Below are 22,614 nucleotides of genomic sequence, written 5' to 3'. Positions count from 1 at the left end.
GCTTCTAGGAGTTGTCTCATCTGGTAGTGGAAAATGAAGCAGCGTTCAAACCCACGCCCTCCTGTTATACAAGCCTGCTGGAACTGGAGCAACACCAGGCTCTACTTACAGAAGAGCAGGAGCGGAAGCTGCTGGTGCTGCAGTTGCTGGCTGTCCTGTGCGAGAGAATGTCTGAGCAGATATTCACGCACGTATCTCAGGTTAGTAGCTGTCACTTTCTGGGTCCAACCTTCTGTTATTTTGGTGTCTTTGCATTTTTTCAAAAAATAAATGTTGCTTAGCCAGGCATGGTGGTACACACTTTTAATCCCAGCACTCAGAGGCGGAGGCAGGTAAAACTTGAGGCCAGCATTGTCTACATAGTGAGTTCCAGGCCAGCCAGGGCTATGTGCCGAGACCCTGTCTCAAAAACAGTTGTTTAGATTGGAACTTGGTGGCACCCTTTCCACGTTTCTTGGAGTTCTGGCTAAACATGAAGACTATTAATTAAAATTAAGCTCACACCTGTCCAGCTGAATCTGAGTCTTTCATACTATACCATGTGCTTGACAAGCTCCTGATGTGAGTCTCATACACAAAACTTCTACAACTGTTCTACATATTTGTTCTACTGTAGTGATAGTCAATTTTGAGTGCAAATAAAATCACTAGCCTTTATAAAATAGACTGCTACCTGGTTCCTTTCTAGAGATTTTGATTTAATATGCCCAAGTGGGAGCCTGAAAGTATTTTTTTAAGGTTTCATATGGGCCAAAGGTTGTAAATGAAGGGCTGGAGTGATGGCTCAGAGCACTCGTTCTCGACCTTCCTAATGCTGCAGTCCTTTAATACAGTTTCTCATATTGTGGTGACCCCCAACCAAAGAATTACATTTGTTGCTACTTCATAACTCTAATTTTGCTACTATTACTAATTGTAATGTAAATATCTGTGTTTTCTGATGGTCCTAGGTGACCCCTGTGAAAAGGGGTTGGGACCCCCGTGTTGAGAACCAGTGGTTTAGAGGGTGAGAGCACTTACAGTACAAACATGAGAACTGCATCTGGATGCCCAGTACCCGTGCAAAAAGCTGGGTATGACCACACATGTGCCTGTGACCCCAGCTCTGTTCAGGGAGGAGACCACCAGCATAGGTTCAAGCTCAGTGAGAGACTCTATATCAAATGAATAGGGTAGAGAGGGAGAGAATAGGACACCCGACACCCTCCCCTGGACCCCTCATACACTTAGGCATGTGTGCTTACTCACATATGTGTGCATATGCCACACACAAGTAGAGAATGATTGGAATTCAAAAAAAGTGTTAGTCTTGGTGTGGTGGCACACACCTTTAACCCAGCACTCAGGAGGCTGAGGCTGGTGGCTCTCTGAGTTCAAGGTCAGCATGGTCTACAGAGCAAGTTCAGCCAGGAACAGCCAGGACTGCACAGAGAAACTCTGTATTAAAAAACAAAACAAAAAAACCCAACCAACTAATTAAACAAACAAACAAACAAAAAAATGTTAATAAGATCACTTTAAATTTTCCACATCCTCAGATTCACAGTTCATCTCCACAGCATCCTGTGCAATTTTAAGATATTCTAAAAACAATGGGTTCAGGGTAGTGTTCCTGTGTGGGCCAGTTCCTGAATGTTGACTTTGACATTTTTACTACCCTTTTTTTTTAAAAATAGGAGATAAAAGTAATAATGCATAGGCAATGCAGGGACCGTATTTACCACTTAACCAGAATTAGCTGTGCCTGGCTGAGGAAGAGTCATTTGTGAGATGGTATGACTGTCACACTTAAGCTGATCCTCCAGCTCTTTGTATGGTTGTCATTGTCATCTGCTGTCCGTGTTGCTAAGCAGCATTTCGCTGGAGCTCCTGCTGACAACGTTAGCTGCTGCCTGTCAGCTCTGACTGAGCTTGCCTGTTTAATGGGAATTGTGTTCCTGATTTCTGCCCAAGCCCTTCACTCCTTAGTTCACTGACCCTGCATTACTCGGCAGGGTGATTTGTTCCTCTTGTGTTTATCTGGTTCCTGAAGGCTTCCTCTTCCAGGTCTGTTTGTGTCTTAGGGTGCTGGGTGGAAGGGGGTGGTCTAAAAGCTGATGGAACTGAGCTTCTGCACTAGCCTCCTTCCTTCCTAATTAAGGAGCGATAGTGTTGGACTGGTGCAGCAGGTGAGGTGGCCCATTAACTCACCCTTCACACAGGTTAGTTAAAATGTTCCAGAACAAAAAGTACCACCAGGAAGTACCAAACTGTCCTTTGTAATTTCACTGCTAGTAATAATATTAGATATTATTTTGAAGTACACACATGCCCACACTCACATGCGTGCATACACAAAGAAAATAAGTTATAAATTGTTTGGTTGATATTATTAGGAATGAAGATTTTTGATATAAGAAAAACATATAAAAACTAAAGAGCTATCATAAAAACCCTATACTCTTGAATTTCAGTTGGAAATCTTAGTGTGAATGCATGCTTAATGTTTTTCTTTTTAGATAATGGATATTTTTCTAGTGTCCACTCTCAGCGCCAGAAACAATGGCAGTCAGCAGCAGTAGTGCCCTAGCTCCAGAGTGGAGTCTAGAAATACCGTTTTCTACTCAGAGTGCTCAGAGCTCTCTGGGATAAAGGTTGATTTGAGGTCTAGGGCAAAGATTGTACATTAGAAGCTTCAAGGCAGTTTCATGAGCCCAGGCACAAGGACGCTATCTGAATTTAATGGGGTCGTGGCAGTAGCAGCCAGGAGCCACCTTTAAAGGACTCTTGTTGCAACACACAGCACAACTGCAGCATTCAGAGGAACAATGGCTTCAGTAGACACATCAAAGACAGAAAATGATTTTAAAAACCTCCCAGGATTCCTTAGAGATTGTTAGGGTATTTGGTCTGTATTTTATAAATCGATAATCAAAGGGAATGGGGAAAACGTTTGTCTTGCCTTTCCTGTAGCAATTAGATCCCAGCTCCATCAGATAAGCAACAAAGGGACATTTTCTCCCTAGGGAAACCCCAGGGCCCGTGGTGTGGATCAGACGCTGGTAGACTGCTTGCCCTGTAGGACAATCACAGCCAAAACTATTCAAAAAGAACTAGAGAATTACATTTTGCAAACTTTTATGAAATCATAGATTTCATTGTCTGCCAAAATGGTTAGAAAGGCTGTGGATAGAAACTTTATGTGTTAGTCCCAGAATACCAGGGAAACTGTTTCCCCCGTATTATAAAAATGTTCAAGTTTGAAATATTTTTCAGTAATTCTATTTATTTTTTTAAGCATTTATTTTTATTTTTTAAGTGTGTATATGTGTGTGTGTGCGCACACATTATGTGCTCACGTGTACTTATGTATGTACCTGAGCACAGGTGCCTGCAGAAGACAGGAGTTAGTTTCCCTGGATCTGGAGTTACAGGCAGTTGTGAGTCAGCTGCTGTGAACGCTGGAAACCGATGTGGGGCCTGGAAAATGAGCAGGTGCTCTTCACCACTGAGCCATCTCTCCAGCCCCTTGGTAGGTTGTTGATGTTTTGATTGATTGATTGATTGATTGATTGATATTTTGTCTTTCTGAAACAGGGTTTCTCTGTATAGCCATGTCTGTCTTGGAACTAGCTCTGTAGATTAGGCTGGCCTCTAATTCATAGAGATTCACCTGCCTCTGCCTTCTAAGTGCAGGAATTAAAGGCATTTGCCACCACCACTTGGTTTGCTTTCTGTGACAGTGACTCACTATGTAGCCTTGACTGACCTGGAACTTGCTATGTAGACCAGGCTGGCCTAGAACTCACAAAGATCCTACTGCCTCTGCCTCTCCATTGCTGGGATTACATTTGTGTACCAGCACACCTGACTTTGTGTGTGTGTGTGTAAAATATATTAATTACACATATTAATAGAAAATATTTATTTATTGAAAGAATTTTGTAGTATTCACTACAAAATTTTCTATATAGATGTTTCCATCAGAATTTTATTATTCTTTTATTATTTTATTATTTTATAGATGGAAAAAAATTCCATCTTTACTCATGATTTTATTCCTCTGCATCCTATTTTTCATGTACTTTTTAGGGTTAATGCAGATAGCAGTGCATAGGGACTGTGCTAAGTATTTTGGCATGGACAGATTGGTCTTATGTCACCACTGAAGCAGACATGTGTTGTATGCCCCCACATACAGTGTGGTAGGAAGTGTAGAGTACTTGGAAAAGATTTTGACCTTAGCACAGAACCTTCAACCTATATCTAATTAAGAAAATGCAGACTCTAGAATACTATGTTAAGCAAAGCCCTGAGGACACAATCTGCCAGATCCAGAATGTGAAAATCTACAGTGCATGTGTTTGCTTTTTCATCAAATAAATGGCATTAAAAGTGAGAAAAAAAAAAAAAGAATCAAACTGGGTATGGTAGTGCATGCCTTTAATCCCAGCACTCGGTAGGCAGAGGTAGGCAGATCTCTGTGAGTTAAAGGCCTGCATGATTTACCTAGTGAATTCCAGTACAGCTAGAGTTATGTAGCGAACCTGACTCAAAAAATCCTAAGTAAATAAACAAACAAATAAGGGAACCAGTACTGGGTTTAGATAAATAACTGGGGGAGTGGAGAGATGGGTCAGTCAATAAAGTGCTTACCATGCAAGCATCATGTTTGAGTTTGGATTCCTAACATCCATGTAAGAAGCTGGACTTGGAGGAGAACATCTGTAACCCCAACACTTGTGAGGTTGGGGGAGGTGGTGAAGACAAGCAGATCTCTGGCTCCTACTAGCCAGCCAGTCTTCCAACTGAGATGCCCTAATCTCATAAAGTCGAAAGCAATAGAGGAAAATACTTAAAGTCCTTCTCTACCCTTAGCCTGTATGCAGATAAATACATACACACATAAATTTAAAAAAATTATAGGCAAATTGTGGCTAGGCATGATGGCATACACCTTTAATGACAGCACTCAGGAGGAAAGGGCAGGTATATCTCTGAGTTTGAGGCCGTCCTGGCCTAGAGAATTAGAGTGTTACAATCGAGTCAGGGCTATACAGTGAGACCTTGTCCCAAAAAGAAAGGAATTACATGAGATATTTTTGTAACAGTTGTGGACCAGGCACTAGGAGATATTAAAGAATTGGGTATAATAGCATGGTAGTAATGTCAAAATCAAATCTCCTTACCTGTTACAAATGCATACTGAAGTACCTATAAACGAAAAAGTAAATATTCAGTAGAATGTATTGGAATGGCATATTATCTGTATTATGGTATACAGAGAAATGAGGCATGTGATGGGTGTGTCTACTAATGGGGTTCTCCACCAACTCTCAGGTTCTTTCATTCTGTGACCACATATTGAGCTATGTGCTATCTAACTCTTCTAGGTACTGGGGACACAATGCTAAACAAAACAGACATGTATTTGCATTCATGGGGCTGACATTCACATAAGTGGAAATAATAAATAAGAAAGCAAAGAGTGGAGCTGGGCAGATGGCTTAGCAATTTGAGAGCACTGGCTGCTCTTTCAGAAGACCTGAGTTTAATTCCCAGCACCCACAATTGGCAGCTCCCAGCTGTTTGTAACTCTAGCTCCAGGGGATCTGACAACCTCATACAGACATACATGCAGGCAAAACACCAATGCACATGAAATAAAAATAAATAAATCATTACATAAGAAAGAAAGCAAAGAATATAATCTGTGATAATTTCATTATGAAATGTGTCAGATGGTGATCATTTCTGGAGAAAAATAGAGCAAGGAAAAGGACTGGTAAGTAGGTGGCCATGGAGAGCCACAAAGAGAGATGACTTCTGAGTACAAACCTTTAGCCAGGGAAGTTGGAAGCTATTGAGATGTCCAGATAAAGGAAGTATGCCCCAAGTGTGTCAGGGCCAGCAAGGAACCCAGTGCCAGTGCAGGGGAATGAGCAAGCCTGCTAGTCCGCCCTTGCATGTTGCTGAGCTGGATCACTGTAACCAGCAGAGTACAAATGGTTCTTCGTGGTGTTTTTTGTTTTTCCTTTTTAGAGGTTAATTTTGTGTGTGTGACGTAAGTAACACAGACTCATTACAAAAACAAAGCACAAAAGTGCCTAATGTAGCTGGGGTGGTGGTTGATGCACGCTTTTAATCCCAGCACTTGGGAGGGAGAGGCAGGCGGATCTCTGGGAGTTCGAGGCCAGCCTGGTCTCCAGAGTGAGTTCCAGGACAGGCTCCAAAGCTACACAGATAAACCCTGACTCAAAAAACAAAACAAAACAAAACAAAACAAACCCCAAAACCAAAATAAACAAAAACACAGCAGTGCCTAATATAAAGACAAGGTATTGATTGACCTATTCTCCCTGGAAACAATAGACAAGCATCAACAGAGGAGCAGGCATGTGTGTGTGTGTGTGTGTGTGTGTGTGTGTGTGTGTGTGTGCGTGTGTGTGTAGGGATGATAGTAGAGAAAGTATAATAGTGAAAATCAGACGCTACAGCAACATAGGCCATTATCAACCTGAGAAATTCAGGTTGGAGAGAAATTAAAAAGTAAATATTGAACCTCATTGGAGCCTGGTTTGGTGGGGTGTGACCGTAATCCTAGCACAGAGGCCAAAATGGAGGATTGCCACAAGTTCTAGGCCAGCCTGGGCTACATAATGACATTGTCTCAAGAAAGAAGGAGGAAGGAGGGAGGGATGGAGGGAAGTAGGAAGGAAGAAAGGAAAATCTCTTCCCTAAACAAACAAGAGCAAAGGAAAGGGGGAAACAGTGCAAGTTCTCCTCCTGCAGAAGCCTGGAAATAACAAGCACTAGCTAAGCTCTGCAGATGGCACTGAATGCAGAGCACAGTGCGGTGTTAGGGCTATCTGAGATTTAGGGGACCCTTTGATTCTTTCCCCAACTTTATATATCCCCCAACAAAAGATAGAGGCTTTTTAATTAAAGTTTTTAAAAAAGATTTATTTATTATGTATACAGTGTTCTGTCTGTCTGTCTGTATGCTTGCTGTCCAGATGAGGGCACCAGATCTTATTACAGATGGCTGTGAGTCTCCACGTGGTTGCTGGGAATTGAACTCAGGACCTGTGGAAGAGCAGTCAGTGCTCTTAACCTCTGAGCCATCTCTCCAGCTCTAAAATTTTTTATTTATTATGTGGTACATATGTGTACAAGGTGGGAGGCCTCATGTGGAGGTCAGAGGATAGCTTTGTGGAGTTGGTTCTCTATTTTTTTTTTTTTTTTGAGATAGTAGTTTCTCTCCATAGTCCTGACTGTCCTGTGGACCAGACAGGGCTCAAACTCAGAGATCCACCTGCCTCTGTCTCCTGAGTGCTGGGATTAAAGGTGTGCACCACCACTGCCCGGCTCTCCTTTCATCTTTACTTGGGTTCTTGTGATTAGACTCAGTTGACTAGCTTGTACGGCAAGTACTTCTCTACCTGCTGAACCGTCTTGCCAGCCTAGAGGTTTATTCTTGCTCAGTGTTGAACTCAGGGAACTCTGACTGCGGGTGGGAGCGGCACACTGAGAAGCAGGAGACTTATTCCCATGGATGTGTCCTAGCTCATCTCTCCCCACCTGCTTGTGGTTCTACTGAATTGAAGGAATTCAACCGCTTAGAATTCCTTTACTCTTTAATAATAACATTAGGTATTTGCTGTTTACCAGGCTCCATCCTAAACACATGACGGGTATTAACTCATTTAATCCTCTTAGTGATCCTATGGAGATATGTAACTTGCTGACAAAGTGCTGACTGTTGATTTCGTGCATTTCAGCAGCCTCCTGAGAGATGCTGAACGCTAGAGCTCTGACTTGGGTGGTAGTAGATTGAAAACTCCCCTGAATTCCAGGAGGCTTCAGTCACTAGGACCTCTTCTTGGGTTGGCAGCCCCATCCCAACCACAGCAGGGTAAGCTGCTGTCTTAGTGGTGCTACAGGAAGGCAGTCTGCCTGGACATGGGAGTGATCCTAGCACTTGGGAGGAGCATCAGAAGTTCAAGCTCATCCATGGCTACACAGTGAGAGGCCAGCCTAGTGTGTATTCACTATTCAGTGTCCTCCCCACAAACACCAAGGAAGTTTAGGAGAAAAGATATTTTGTTGATGCCATACATTATTACCTGACCATTACTTCATAGTTAATAGTTCCCAGGTTCTTTAATAATTCTTTTTATTCTTTGAAATTTTCACACATTTATGTAATGTATTTTGACCATATCCATCCACTGCTCCCTTCCTCCAGCTCCCCCAGTGCCCACTGACCTTGTGTATCTCAATTTCATGTTCTCCTGGTTTTCGCCCATTTGCTTTGTCTTTTCATGCATTTAAACAGAAAGCTTCTTCTCTAAGAATAGGATCATATTATTTGTTTTTCAACCCTTTTTTATAGCCTTTTTACTTCATTGTTTATTTGTTTGTTTTTATTTTTGTTTCTTTTTTTTTTCCAAGACAAAATTTTCCTGTGTACCCCTGGCTGTCCTGGAACTTGCTCTGAAGACCCGTTAGCCTTTAACTCAGAGGTCTGCCTGCCTCTGCCTCCCAAGGGCTGGGATTAAAGGCAATCACCACCATGCCTACTTCCAGCCCTTTTCAAACAGTATATATAATGGGTTGGGTGAGACGACTCAATGCATAAAGGTCTTGCCACCAAATCTCACAGCCTGAGTTCAGTCTCTGGAGCTCATTTGGTAGAAGGAGAGAACAGATTCCTATAAATTATTTTGTCTTCCACACAAATGTGGTGTGTTCCTGTGCATTCACACAAGAATAAACAGATGTAACAATGTTTGTTTTTGTTTGTTTTTTTCGAAACAGAATTTCTTATAGCTTTGGAGCCTGTCTTGGCATTTGCTCTGTAGACCAGGCTGGCCTGAAGCTCACAGAGATCCGCCTGCCTCTGCCTCCCAAGTGCTGGGATTAAAGGCGTGTGCCACCACTGCCCAGCTATAAATGTAATGGTTTTAACATTAAAAAATACATTAGAAATAAACTTAGAAAAAACTAACTCCAGCAATTAAACAATTCTTGTGCTAACATAGAAACTAAATAAAAACAAGGCACACTTTAAAAACTTTTCAGTAGCACAACCAGGTGACCCCAAATGGTTTATAAATCAGTAACGTCTCAGGGTTAGAGAGGGAGGTAGAAGTTGTCAGCATTGTTTCTGTGCATGGAGCGTTTAAATAACCTTCCCAGTTTCCTGCCTTGTCCCAGAAGACAAGTGTTAACAGGCCATTCTCCCAGCTTTAAGCTTGCAGTAAGGATTCTAGCATAGCATGTGATTTGTCCAGAGAGTGAAGCATGCAACCTTGCATAGTATTTAGAGGCTTATTACAACCTATCTCAACCTTCCCATTTACAAAATGATATCTCCCCTTTGAGCCATTAATCCTGAATATACACGTGTGCATGAGTACGTGCGTGAATGTGTGTCTGCTGTTGTTTGTTCAAAGATGTTTGTGCTAGATGATTATACCAGGCTCTGTTCAAATGGTGCTGACCAAATTAATTCCTTTGAAAGGTTATTGATAGCCTACACTATATAAAATCTTGTGTATGAACTACCTTAAGTCTGTAGAAATATTGAAACTTAGAATGTGACTCTGAATCATTTATAGATTAATGAAAGACACTGGCTTATAAATAAAATTGGGTATCGTCTTCCATATTCATTGCTTATCAGAATTAAGACTGGAACTGAGAAATCTCCAATAAGGAAACTTTATTCAGATAACATTTTAAATGGTCAGAAAGTAATGTTTATTTTTATATATGTATTTTATCAAATACACATATATATCTAATATGCATCTATATCAAATGTATATATATCAAATATATATCATATATCTATTTATATGTATGTGTGTAGGTCAGAGGGTGACCTTGGGCATTGATTCTCTTTCCCTTTCTAGCTTGATTTTGAAGCACGATATTTTTTGCATTTGCTGCTGTGCTATATGCTTAAGGCAAGCTGTCCTATCGGGTTTCAGAAGCCTTTCAGATAGGACTCTGAAACTCTGTGATGTTCCTCATGTGCCTGGCTCCCATGTCACCGAAAGTGTGCTGGGGTTGCAGACATATGCTGTCGTTTCCAGCTTTTACAGTGGGTTCTGAGGATCTGAATCCAATCATCAGACCTACATGGCAAGTGCTTTTCCTCACCTACTCATTTCCCTGGCCCACAGTTTATTTTCTGTTTACTTAATTTACTTTCTTTTTGGGTTTGTTTTTTTTTTTTGATTTTTTGAGACAGGGTTTCTCTATAGCTTTGGAGCCTGTCCTGGAACTAGCTCTTGTAGACCAGGCTGGTCTCGAACTCACAGAGATCCGCCTGCCTCTGCCTCCCGAGTACTGGGATTAAAGGCGTGTGCCACAACTGCCCGGCTATCTTTTTGGTTTTTTGAGGTAAGGTTTCTTTGTATATCCCTGGCTGTCCTAGAACTCACTCTATCCATCAGGCTGACCTCAAACCTGGAGATCCACATGCCTCTGCTTCTTGAGTGCTGGGTTTAAAGGTGTGCACACCATTGCCCAACAAATTTTTTGTTTTGAGATTTTATTTTTTATGTGTATGTTTGTTTGCCTGAATGTACATATGTGTGCCATGTGTGCAGTCTCTACAGAGCCCAGAAGGGAGGGCATTGGACTGGGACTGGAGTTACAGACAACTGCCAGGAGAGTGCTGGGAATTGAACTCAGTTCCTTTGGAAGAGCAGCCAGTGTTCTTAGCCACTGTGCCATCTCTGCAGACCCCAGAGTTTAGTTTATTTTATTAGATTTTATTTATTTATTATGTCTACAGGATTCGTGCCTGCAGGCCAGAAGAAGGCACCAGATCTCATTGTAGATGGTTGTGAGCCACCATGTCATTGCTGGGAATTGAACTCAGGACCTCTGTAAGAGCAACCAATGTTCCTAACCTCTGAGCCATCTCTCCAGCCCCCTGGAGTTTATTTTTAAGAGTAGTTTTAGGTTCACAACAAAATTGAGAAGATACAGAGGTTTCTCAGGTATCTCCTGTGTTTACATGTCTCTGACCTTTCCATTGCTGCCGCAGAGCAGTGCCCTTGTTAGACATCTTTATCTCTTTGTGTGTGTGTGTGTGTGTGTGTGTGTGTGTGAACATGCATATGTCTCCCGAGGACTTAACCTTTCCACCTGCTAGGCAAGCAGTCTCTACTCCTGAGCTACATTCCTGGGCCCCTTTGCTGTAATTGATGAATCCACTTGTACACATCATGCCTTCCCTGTGCTGGGTTTAGAGGCGTGCACCACCACCACCCGACTTCCTTCCAAACATCTTATATAAACTGGCAGATGTAAAACAAGTCACAAAAGTATAGAGCACCACTCTTGCTACACAGAAGCAGCTAGTATGTTTTCATGATGCTTAAGATGATGCTGTAGACATTTGTAGACATAAGACATATGGATTTTACATTCCTTTCTTACCCCATCACTGACGCTAATGCTAATTTCCTTCTTCGGTAGGTAGTGGACTTTGTAGCAGCAACACTGCAGAGAGCGTGTGCAAGCCTGGCTCATGAGGCAGAGAGCACCGTGGAATCCCAGACACTGAGCATGTCAATGGGGCTGGTGGCTGCCATGCTGGGAGGGGCTGTTCAGGTGAGTTGTAGGTATGAGCGAAACTTGAATTTTTGAGTAGGGACGAGAACCTGCTGCCTTTCTTCCATACCTTCATGGAAAACAGGAATCGATATTGCACCCAGGAGAACCAGGATGACCAACTTGGGTTGTTAATGAGAGTCATCTCTAACATAGACTACAAGCATGCCACTTCACATTGGCCTGCCAGCTTGTCACTGTCAAAAGGGTAGGGCTCTTTCCTGCATGGAACAAACTTGTTTTGGAAACTTTGAGTGTTTTGTGCCTGAGGCAGACGTTCAGTTCTTTGACTCCAAGGAGTTGGTGGGAAATCCTTAGCAACCTTTTGGCTGCTCATATGGCACCTGTTTTGCATGGTTCCACTTAGCTCAGGGTCCATTGTTTAGCCCATATAGTGCAATATATTCACGCCTGCTGCCAGTCATTTTTAAGAGTTTTGTTTTGTCTGGGTGGTGGTGGTGCATGCCTTTATTCCTAGAACTCGGGAGGCAGAGGCAGGCGGATCTCTGTGAGTGCAAGGCCAGCCTGGTATACAGAGCGTGTTCTAGGACTGGCTCCAAAGCTACAGAGAAACCCTGTCTTGAACCTCCCTCCTCCCCCCAAAAAAGAGTTTTGTTTTGTTTTTGTTTGAGGCAGAGTCTCATATAGCCTAGGCTGGGCTTGAATTCAATATGACATTGATGATCTTCCTTCCTGCCTCCGAGTCATTAGGACAGCAGGTGTGCACCACTATGGCCAGCTTAGTTTATGTGGTTTTTACATAGTTAATTTGTAGTTTTTAAGATCTATTTCTATTTTTAAATTGTGTGTGTGTGTGTGTGTGTCTATGTGTACATGAGTGCGGGTGCCTGCTGAGACTGGACGATGGTGTCACAGCCCCTGGAGCTGGATTTGCAGACAACTGTGAGCTACCTGATGTGGGTCCTGGGAGCCAAGCACACAGGACTGCAAGAGCAGTCCACTGCCATCCTTCCAACCCTAATTTATAATTTTTTAATTTATTCATTCGGCCACTATTGATTGCATATTTGCCACATGATAGATCTGAGACCATAGCAATGGACAAGGCAGACATGGCCTATACCTCACACCGTAGTCGAGGAAGAGAGGCACACCCAGAATGTCCATTTTAAAATATGATTAGAATTGAATGGAATGCCCCCAAAAAGAGGGAAGGAGGCCATGATAACATAGCATATAAGCTAGGCTGAGAGGTCTTCAGTGAGCGAAGGTCATTCTACTAAGACCTGAAGGAGGCATAGGTGTTTGAGTGTGGCGTATATGGAAGAGGTGGAAGAAATCCTTTCAGTTAAGGAAACTCTGCAAAGGCACAGAAGCAGAGAAAAGCTTGGTTTTTTGAGCATTGATGGAAAGCCAGTGTAACTGAGCTGTAGAGCCCTGGGGACAGTACTGGCAAAGGCAGAGGATGGGCTGGGCTAGAGCACACTGGTCAGCATGATGGGTTCAGTAAGTTAGGAGGCTGCAAGAAAGCAGGACAGTCTCAGAGCAGGTTATGAAATCAGACTCAAAACCCATGAGCAGGGGCCCTTGGGGAATGCATTTTGAGTCTGAGCATTCAAATCAGATTTGATTCTTGATGTATTAGAATTTGCCTTTCTCTTATTTTTTCACTCTGATTCTGGAGATCAAACCCAGGGCCTTTCACTTCCCCCTGTGTTACATCTCCAGCCTCCTAAGAAGCATGCCTGGCTGTCAGACTACAATGTTATGTTTCAGTATCAAAAGGTGGCTCCCTCCTGCCTTTTCTTAAGGAGAAAAAGACTTATCTGGGCTGGTTGTCAGTGCGAATCCCATTTCTCACTGGATTTCCTTAGCATTCCTAATTTTATATTTCATATGTCATTTGAAAAAAAAAGTTTGGCTAAGGTTCCAGAGCCATATTAGATGTGACAAGGAAGGGTTCACAGATGGAATAGCTTAAGTTGGATTGTTAGTGGATTTAATTAGCTTAGTTGAGTTTTGTTTTTCTTGTTGAATATTAACTTTGATAGTCTATACATTGAAAGCCTAGATTGTGTGCATGTGTTATAGTTTAGTACTTATTTCAGTCAATCTAACCCATGGAAAATGAACCACAGAGCTCTTCCTTCTCCCTTCTAGAAACTTCTTGTTGGAGGCTGCTGTATTCACTGGCCAGGCCTGGCCTGGCTGGTGGCATCTGGACAGCCCTTGCCTGTCCCTGCCCTGCTGTGAGCCATCCTGACTCCCTCGACTCTGCAGTTTAAGTGAACATAAACACATCACCCTCTTTATTTATGCCCTAGATTTGCTTAATTTTTGTTTCCTGCTTGATTAATGCATTTATAAGGGTTTTTTTCCCTGTTTTTTTGAGACAGGTTTTTCTGTGTGGCCCTGGCTGTCCTGGAACTTGCTCTATAGACCATGAACTCAGAAATCCATTTGCCTCTGTCTCCTGAATGCTGGGATTAAAGGCATGTGCCACCATACCTGGCAAGGGCTTCTTTTTTACATTTTATTTTAGATTTATTTTATTTTATGTGTATGAATGTTTTACCTCCATATATGTATGTGTACCATATGTGTACCCAGTGCCCAAGGAGGTCAGAAGAGGGTTGTAGGAGTTCCTGGAACTGGAGTTTGGATGGTTCTGAGCCACCACATGGGTGCTGAGAATTGAGTTTGGTTCTCTGGAAGAGCAGCCAGTGCTCTTAACCGCAGAGCTCTCTCTCCAGCCCTGTAAAGGCTCCTTAGTAGTGCTAGGTTTTGTCTCATATTCACAATAAAGTAACACTTGAAAACTATGGGGTTAGTTGACTACTGTCACCCTAAGTCTTTGCTTTAGAGCCTGGAACACCGTGCTCTACATACTCCCTGTTAGGAGTCATTGTTTTGGCTAATGAAACAGAATCTAACAGCATCGGGGCCTTTCTTCATTCCTTTCTAAGTCATGTAATTAAGGTGACTATTAAAACTTCACGTCTGGGAAGAGAGTCAATTTGGAGAAAGTGCAGGTTTAAGATTGCTAACAAGATGAATGTAATTCCATACTCACTTTCTAAATTCCAGGCTTGGTCATCAGTAAAAGTAGCACGTTGAGGAGTCTCTCCTGTCCCCTTAGGGAGCAGTTTCTGCTTGATGTTGCGGAGCTGGTGGGCCCACTGTTGCCCTGGTTATTGAAGCTGAATAGACCATTCTAGCTTTAGGATACACTGAAGCCATATTGTGCCAGGGTAGCAATGGAATGTATTGCTAAAGGCTGGACGCCTAGCCATTAAGGCTAGATCTTGTAGTGAGGTTCATTAGTTAGACACCAAAGGTGTATCTTTTCTCTAAAGGGACAGCCGTCTTTAGCTATTTAGGTCTTCTTGTGTCTTTCCTTTTCCTTTGTTCCTTCCATTTATTCATACTTTCTATTTTCCTTTCTTTCCAAAGGCTATTACTTAAACTCTTTAGTAAAACAAAGTTTCCCTAAGGACTGTAGAGATGGCTCAGAGGTAAAGAGCTCTTGTCGCTCTCGTAGGATGGTTCCTGACACCCACATGGTGCCTCACAACCATCTATAACTACAGTTCCAGGCTCTTTTCTGGCCTCCAGAGGCACTGCGCTCATGTGGTGTGTAGACATACACACAAAACACTCATACACATAAATCCCAAAACATTGTGCTAAGCCTGTGCCTGTGTTTCAGGTGTAGTTGACTTATATTTCAGAACCATAGCAAATCAGGGATTCTGTGGAATAGTCGTGAACAAACTAGGGGTTCTGCCACAGAGTGGGAAAGCAGAGAGAAGGTGTTCCTGCTGTGAGCCTGTTCATTCAGCTAGGAGAGTTGACTGGTTCCACTCTGTCCTTTCTTCCCTTCACTGGACTGGACATGCTCTCTATAGAACATCATTTATTCTTAAAATTGCTGTTGCCACTTGAGCAGGCATTTCCTGCTTTCTGGTCATTGTTAGTAAGCCTGATGCAGCAGCTAGTAAACAGCATGGATGGATGGACAAATGGCAGGAAAAAAAAAAGAAAGGAGAAGAGTATTTTTAGGTAAGGAGGCAGTTTTGTTTTTTTCTTATTTTTTTCTTCTTTTTAAATGTTTATCAAAGGGCATAGGCTTTTAAAAGTTTAAAAACATTGCTCTTTCCCTTACTGGGCAACTGTCAGACATCAGTACACCGTGGATGTGTTGGGAACATTTGTCATGTGTTGCAGGGAAAGAGGATCCACACATAGTGTTTTCACGGGCATTTTTGTTCGTTATTTCCCAGGAAGCCTAAATGTTTCTCAGAATTTCAAGCATTTATAGGTAGGTGGTCATTGCCTGTAAAATTTCTTATTTAGAGTGCACAGTACCTTCAACCAGGACCCTGCACAAGCTAAGCTACTGCTGTATCCCTTGCCTTAATTTTGTATCTCCTTGTGACCATTTGTACATCAAAAGCTAAAAGAAGATGCTAGGTGTCTTGCTCTGTCACTCTCTGCCTATTCCCTTGAAGCAGAGTCTCTCCTTGTCTCCCCCTCCCAGCTCTGAGGATAGCAGGCACATGTGCAGCCATTCCCAGATTTTACATGGCTGCTGAGGATTCAAACTCCAGTCCTCATGCTTACTCCATGAATGCTCTTACCCGCCGAGCCATCTGCTTAGTCCCTAATTTTACATCTTTTCAGAAAATGATCTTTCAGCATCAATAATACGACTCAGCAGTCAAAGGCACTCTCTACACGAACCTGAAGACCTGATTTTAATCCCTTGAACTCATGTAAACGTGGAGGAAGAGAACCAACTCCACAAAATTGCCCTCTGACCTACAGTTGCATGAAGAGGCACTGTACCCCACAGCAGTGGGTATACATGAATACACATGTGCACATACACATGCACAAATATATTTTTAAATGATCTCTTAGTTATATAAGGACTGGTTGTCTGCAATGCCTTCTGCATTTGAGATTAAGCCACCTAAATATGGAATTATCTTTATTGTGTTCATTTATAAACGTTGTTAAAGATTTTCAGAGCCTTATTTCTGTTATTACCAGTGTCCTGCAAAGGTTTTTTTATTATTATTGATTTAAACTACTACAGATTTGATGTAAATGCTTCCAAGAACTAGTCTAGTCAGGTATGGTGGCCACACCTTTAATCCCAACACTTGGGGGGCTATGGGGCAGAGGCAAGGAAATATCTGTGAGTTCAAGGCCAGTCTGATCTTCATGGTGAGTTCCAGGACCACCAGTACTCTGTAGAGAAACCCTGTCTCAAAAAACAGCAAAGCAGCCAGACAGTGGTGGTGCATGCCTGTAATCCCAGTACTCAGGAGGCAGAGACAGGCAGATCTCTGAATGCAAGGGCAGCTTGGTCTACAAAGCAAGTTCCAGAACAGCCAGAGCTCTTACATAGAGAAACCCTGCTTCTGAAAAAGAAAAACAAACAAACAAACACCCAATAAAACAAAAAGATATAGAATCTTTCAGGACTGCCAACACCCAAAAATCTAGCAGAAATAAGTATTTTTTAAAAATATTTAAATTCATTTATTTTGTATACAATGGTCTGTCTGTGTGTATGTCTGCAGGCCAGAAGAGGGCACCAGACCTCATTACAGATGGTTGTGAGCCACCATGTGGTTGCCGGGAATTGAACTCAGGACCTTTGGAAGAGCAGGCAATGCTCTTAACCACTGAGCCATCTCTCCAGCCCAGAAATAAATATTTTTTTTTAAAAAGTCATTTATTATTTATTTGTATGTGTATATATATATATGTATGTATGTATATAGAGTGTGTATGCACATGTGTGTATTTATGTGTGTACAGAGGCCAAAACGGTATGAAGTGTCCGGTATCACTCGATTTATTGCTTTGAGGCAGGTTCTCTCCGCTATGCTAGACTTCAGGGAGCCCTCATAATCCCCGTTTCCACTCTACTTGGAGCTGGGATTATAGGTGTGCATGGAAAACGCAGTTTCTGTGCGGATGCTGGGATTCAAACTTTGGTCCTCTTGGTTATGCAGCAGGTGCTCTTAACTCTGGAGCCACCTCTTCATTCCCAGGAAGCAGTATTAAAGGATGGTTTTTAGGCAAAAATATAATTTTCTTTTTTATTTTATTTTTTTTTTCTTGAGACAGGTTTTCTCTGTAGCTCTGTCCTGGCTCCAAATTTTGTAGACCAGGCTGGCCTTGAACTCACAAAGATCTGCCTTTCTCTGCCTCCTGAGTGCTGAGATTAATTAAAGGCATACACCACTACTGCCCAGCTAAAATTTAATTTTTATATTCCAAAATATGACTTTTTATTTTATTTTTCTTTTGATACAGGATCCCAGGCTGTTTTAGATCTCATGTAGCCCTAGCTAGTCTTGAACTCAGGGTAGTTCTCCTGCTCCAGTCTCCCCGTTGTGATACAGACATGAGCCACACTGCCTGGACTGTAGCTTCTTCACTCTACACTATGTTCTGGTTTGTGATTCTGGGCATCCTTCTTAAGTGTCTGTTTCCAATGTAGCAACTAATTGTCACTCTATCTCAGGTTACTGTTCTGTGTGCTTGTTAACTCAGAAAAGCGCCTGTGTGTGGACAGTGTTCAATGGATGTTAGCTGTAATTAGCTAGCAAATAGTTCTTCAGTGTTTGTCCCGGCACTGTGCTGACCGCACCATGAACATGACTGTTACTCCTTATATTCACTTCTTAACATTTTCCACATTAATTTTGACTTACTATTTTTAAATTTTCATTTTATAGTTGAAGTCAAGTGATTTTGCAGTCCTGAAGCAGCTGCTGCCTCTGTTGGAGAAGGTCTCTAATACATACCCCGACCCTGTCATCCAAGAACTCGCTGTTGATCTCCGAATTACCATCTCTACTCACAGAGCCTTTTCCACGGAGGCTGTCAGCATGGCTGCCCAAAGTACTCTGAACAAAAAAGACCCGGAAAGGAAAAGAGAACAGCAACATGACATACTCACAGAAGTAGCTCAGGACCACCCGGAACAAGAGCAGGACCCTCCCAAAACAGACCAGGAGTCTCATGAGCCTGTCATTGCAGCAAGTCAGCCACATAGAAATGTAACCTCAGAACAGTTCCAGGAGGTTCTCTTGTCAGCCTGTGATCCCCAGATTCCAACCCGGGCTGCTGCCCTGCGCACTCTTTCCCGCTGGGTAGAGCAGAGAGAAGTGATAGCCCTCAAGGATGAAAAGAAGCTTCTCCAGGTGAGTAGAACACACTGCCCTGACACGTGATGACACGGTGCAGACAGCAGCCAGGAACATATATTCAGTCCGGGGTGCTTTGTTTGTTGTTGTTTTGAGACAGGATTTTACTGTGGAGCCCTGATTGGCCTTGAGCTCACAGAGATGCACCAGTCTCTCTGCCTCCTGAGTGCTGGGATTAAAGGTGCATGTCACCAAGACCAGCCTAACTCAGGTATCTCTTAAACACTGATCATGTGTCTAGCACCATCCTGGATTATCCTCCAGGAATTTGTATTGTTGAGAGGCCAGATTGAGGTAGGAAGGGTGTAGAAGACCACATGGGGCTGCTCAATGGAACGTGGATAGATGCCAGCATTTTATGTATGAGCAGTGTGGTGGGTAGTCAGAGGAAAATCTGGGAGAGGTTGATTGTTATGTGTCTTGAACAAACTGGCCAAGTGTGGGCATGTAAAAGACAGGCAGTGGGCTAGCATGAGCCAATTCACAGAGATGGGAGGATACCCATCCTAGGTAAGCCCACCTTGAACTGGATCTCTCTTTAGAGGGGCACTGGATCTAATTGGCTCTCCTCCACTCTTTTGCCTCCTTCACAGAAAAAAAACAACAACAAAAAACTGTCTTGATGTTCTAAACTAATGTAGCAGAGTGCATACTGCTTAGATAGGACCTTTCCCTTTTATGGAAGTCTTTGAGACTTGAATGTGAGGTACAATAAGAACAGGGGTCCTAGAAACTACTGCCTAGGGCCCAATCTCAACTTCCTGGACAGCACCTTGAACCTTTCTGAGCCTTGTTAGTAATGTCAGTGATCTAGCTATTTGTCTAGCCCTTGAACCGCAAATTATAATTCTGATGGAAGACATCTATTTTAGTTAGTGTGATACTGGAAGTATTGGATAATATTGTCTGTTCTTTGTTGAACAAGTCATGTGCCTTACTGACACTGTTTCTTATTCTCACAACTTCGATATTGTGTTATCCTCATCTTACAGATAAAATGCAGACGTATGCTAAGGATTTTCTGTCAGGGAAATGATACTGAACTCAGAAATCTTTGAGTAACTGTTAGCCCCCAAGGATCCTATGGAATGCTAGTTTAGATAATGCATGCTGGGGCTACCTATGGAATTTCCTTTGCCTGCATTTCATCTCCATCTGTTATGTTCACTGAGTTTTGCCAATTGCTTTTTGCGAAAAAGTTCATAAAATATATCCCTTATTTGTGATTTGTATGTATGTGTGTGTGTCTCTGTGTGTGGCATGTATGTGTATGCAGGTATGTGCAGGTGTGGGGGCCAGAAGTCAACTCTGGGTGTCCTCCTCTTCCACTCTACATCTTATTTTTGAGAGTCTCTTGCTGGACCTGGAAGCTGCCTAACAAGCTTCTATGATGCTCTGTCTCCACCTATCAGTGCTGCGCTTTGCAGGAGGGTGCTGAAGAGCCTTCGTTTTCACACTTGCTCCGCAGGCACTTTACCTGCTGACTCATCCCCAGCCCCTAGTCCTCTCCTGTTTTGTTTTTCTTTTTTCTTTTTTTGAGACAAAGTCTCAGGTAGTCCAGGCAATTCTTGAACTTGGTACATAGCCAAGGGTGATCCTGAAGCCCAGATCTTCTTGCCTCTCTCCAAAGGACTGGGATTGCAAGAGTGTCCCATCATGCTAGACTTAATTTTGAGTTTTTGAAACAGGGTCTCATGTAGCCCAGACTGACTTTGAACTCCTGATCCTCTACCTCTATCTCCCAAGTGTTGGGATTACAGGTATACACCAGCACACTCTTGTCCCTTTTATTTTTTAAATTAGTTTTTGGTTATCTTGCAAGAAAATGTGTTTTATTGTAAAATTTTTGTATGCCCATATTATTGTATTTTATTTATTTATTTATTTAGGTTTTTTGAGATAGGATTTCTCTGTGTGTCTCTGGCTGTCCTGGAACTCACTCTGTAGACCAGGCTGGCCTCGAACTCACAGAGATCTGCCTGTCTCTGTCTCCCTGAGTGTTGGAATTAAAGGCGTGCACCACCACTTCCTGGCTGTATTTTATTCTTATTTGTCCCCTGCATTTCTTTTCTCATTGCTATGACAAAACACCTGAGAAGCAATATAAGATTGATTCATGGTTCATAGTTTGAGAATACAGACCATGATAGCAGTGTAATCACTGGGACAGGTTTGAGCCACCTTGTGTCTGCAGTCAGGAAGCAGAGACAGGTGAATGCTCTGCTCCTTTTCTCCTTTAAAAAGAACAAACAAACATGTTTTTGTTACATTTAAATTTTTATTTTGTGTGGTGGGGTGGGTGAGGTGTGTGGGCCCCACAGTGAGTGTACGGTGACCAGAGGACAAATGGTCAGGAGCCGGTTCGCAGGACTGGATTCAGATGTCTCTCAGCAGCAGCCGTCTCTGCCTCTTTCTAGCTCAATGACTTCCTTCCTTCCCTCCTCCTCCTCCTCCTTCTTATCATGAAACAAAATCCCTTTTTTTATTGATATTTATCGAGCTCTACATTTTTCTCTGCTCTCCTCCCTGCCTCTCCCCTCCCCCCTTCAACCCTCCCCCAAGGTCCCCATGCTCCCAATTTACTCAGGAGATCTTGTCTTTTTCTACTTTATACTTCCCATGTAGATTAGATCTATGTAAGTCTCTCTTAGTGTCTGCATTGTTGTCTAAGTTCTCTGGGATTGTGGTTTGTAGGCTGGCTTTCTTTGCTTTATGTTTAAAAACCACCTATGAGTGAGTACATGTGATAATTGTCTTTCTGTGTCTGGGTTACCTCACTCAAAATAATGTTTTCTAGCTCCATCCATTATCCTGCAAAATTCAAGCTGTCGTTATTTTTTTTCTGCTGTGTGGTACTCCATTGTGTAAATGTACCACATTTTCCTTATCCATTCTTCGATCGAGGGGCATTTAGGTTGTTTCCAGGTTCTGGCTCCTTTCTTCTTTTGATTCAGTCCAGAACCCCAGCTTGTGGAGTAGTGCCACCCACAGTTAGGGTGGGTCTTCCACCTCAATGAACTCAGTCAAGAAGTTCCCTTACCGATGTGCCCAGAGGTTTGTTTCTGTGGTTACTAAATCTCATCAAGTTGGCACTCAAAATTATCTATCATACCTCCCGCAGCTGTCCTCCCGGCCCCGCTCCTGACCCTCGCTGACTCCTTTCTTCCCCCAGACCAAACCAGTGCTTTCATGGCGTGTTTGTTTTATATATAACCCTCTCTTGTTCCTCTCTTTTCTCCACCTTTTAGACCTCTTGTCTTAGTTAAGGTTTCTATTGCTGTGACCAAAAGCAACTTTGAAGAGGAAAGGGTTTATTTGGTTTTCAGATACTAAGTCACTGTCCATTTAGGGAAGTCAAGGCAACAACTCAAGGCAGGACCCTGGAGGCAGGAGCTGATGCAAAAGCCATGGAGTAGTTCTGCTTACTGGCTTTTTCCCCTTGGCCTGCTCAGCTAGCTTTCTTATAGAACCCAGAACCACCTGCTCAGGAGTGGCACCACCCACAATGCGCTGGGCCCTCCCACAAAATGCCCTCCCACTTTGCCTACAAGACCAATCTGGTGATGGACATTTTCCCAATTGTGGGTCTGTGTTCCCACATAACCCTAGCTTGTGTCAAGTTGGAAAAAAAAAACAAGGAAAGAAAGAACATAGCAGTAAGGACACCTGTCAATTCTTTTTCTGTGAAGTCTTTAAAATATTTCTTATATTTTATTCTTATGGCTCTGACTCAGTATTGTTTCCCTCACTCCATATGCAGCCCCAGTGTCTTCCAGCCCAGTCATCATCACATCTAGACTGTCTCAGCTCT

At 42.7% G+C, this 22,614-nt stretch overlaps 1 protein-coding gene across 6 annotated transcripts in view; it reads left to right on the top strand.

The window, feature by feature from the left end:
• Nucleotides 1–22,614, top strand: part of Tango6 (transport and golgi organization 6 homolog) — a 163,741-nt gene that overhangs the window by 41,021 nt on the left and 100,106 nt on the right. For all 6 annotated transcript variants that reach the window (XR_015735906.1, XR_015735907.1, XM_087900178.1 and 3 more), the window contains exons 11-13: nt 9–200; nt 11,479–11,613; nt 18,333–18,800. Coding sequence is in view for 4 of the 6 variants with exons in the window: in XM_087900178.1 (XP_087756304.1) it covers nt 9–200; nt 11,479–11,613; nt 18,333–18,800 (795 nt within the window). In the remaining 2 variants the exon portion in view is untranslated. The remainder of the gene's footprint in view (nt 1–8; nt 201–11,478; nt 11,614–18,332; nt 18,801–22,614) is intronic.

Source organism: Myodes glareolus, chromosome 22 (assembly GCF_982192425.1).
Source record: "Myodes glareolus chromosome 22, mMyoGla1.1, whole genome shotgun sequence".
Lineage (NCBI taxonomy): Eukaryota > Metazoa > Chordata > Mammalia > Rodentia > Cricetidae > Myodes > Myodes glareolus.
This window is presented reverse-complemented; position numbering and strand designations above follow the sequence as displayed.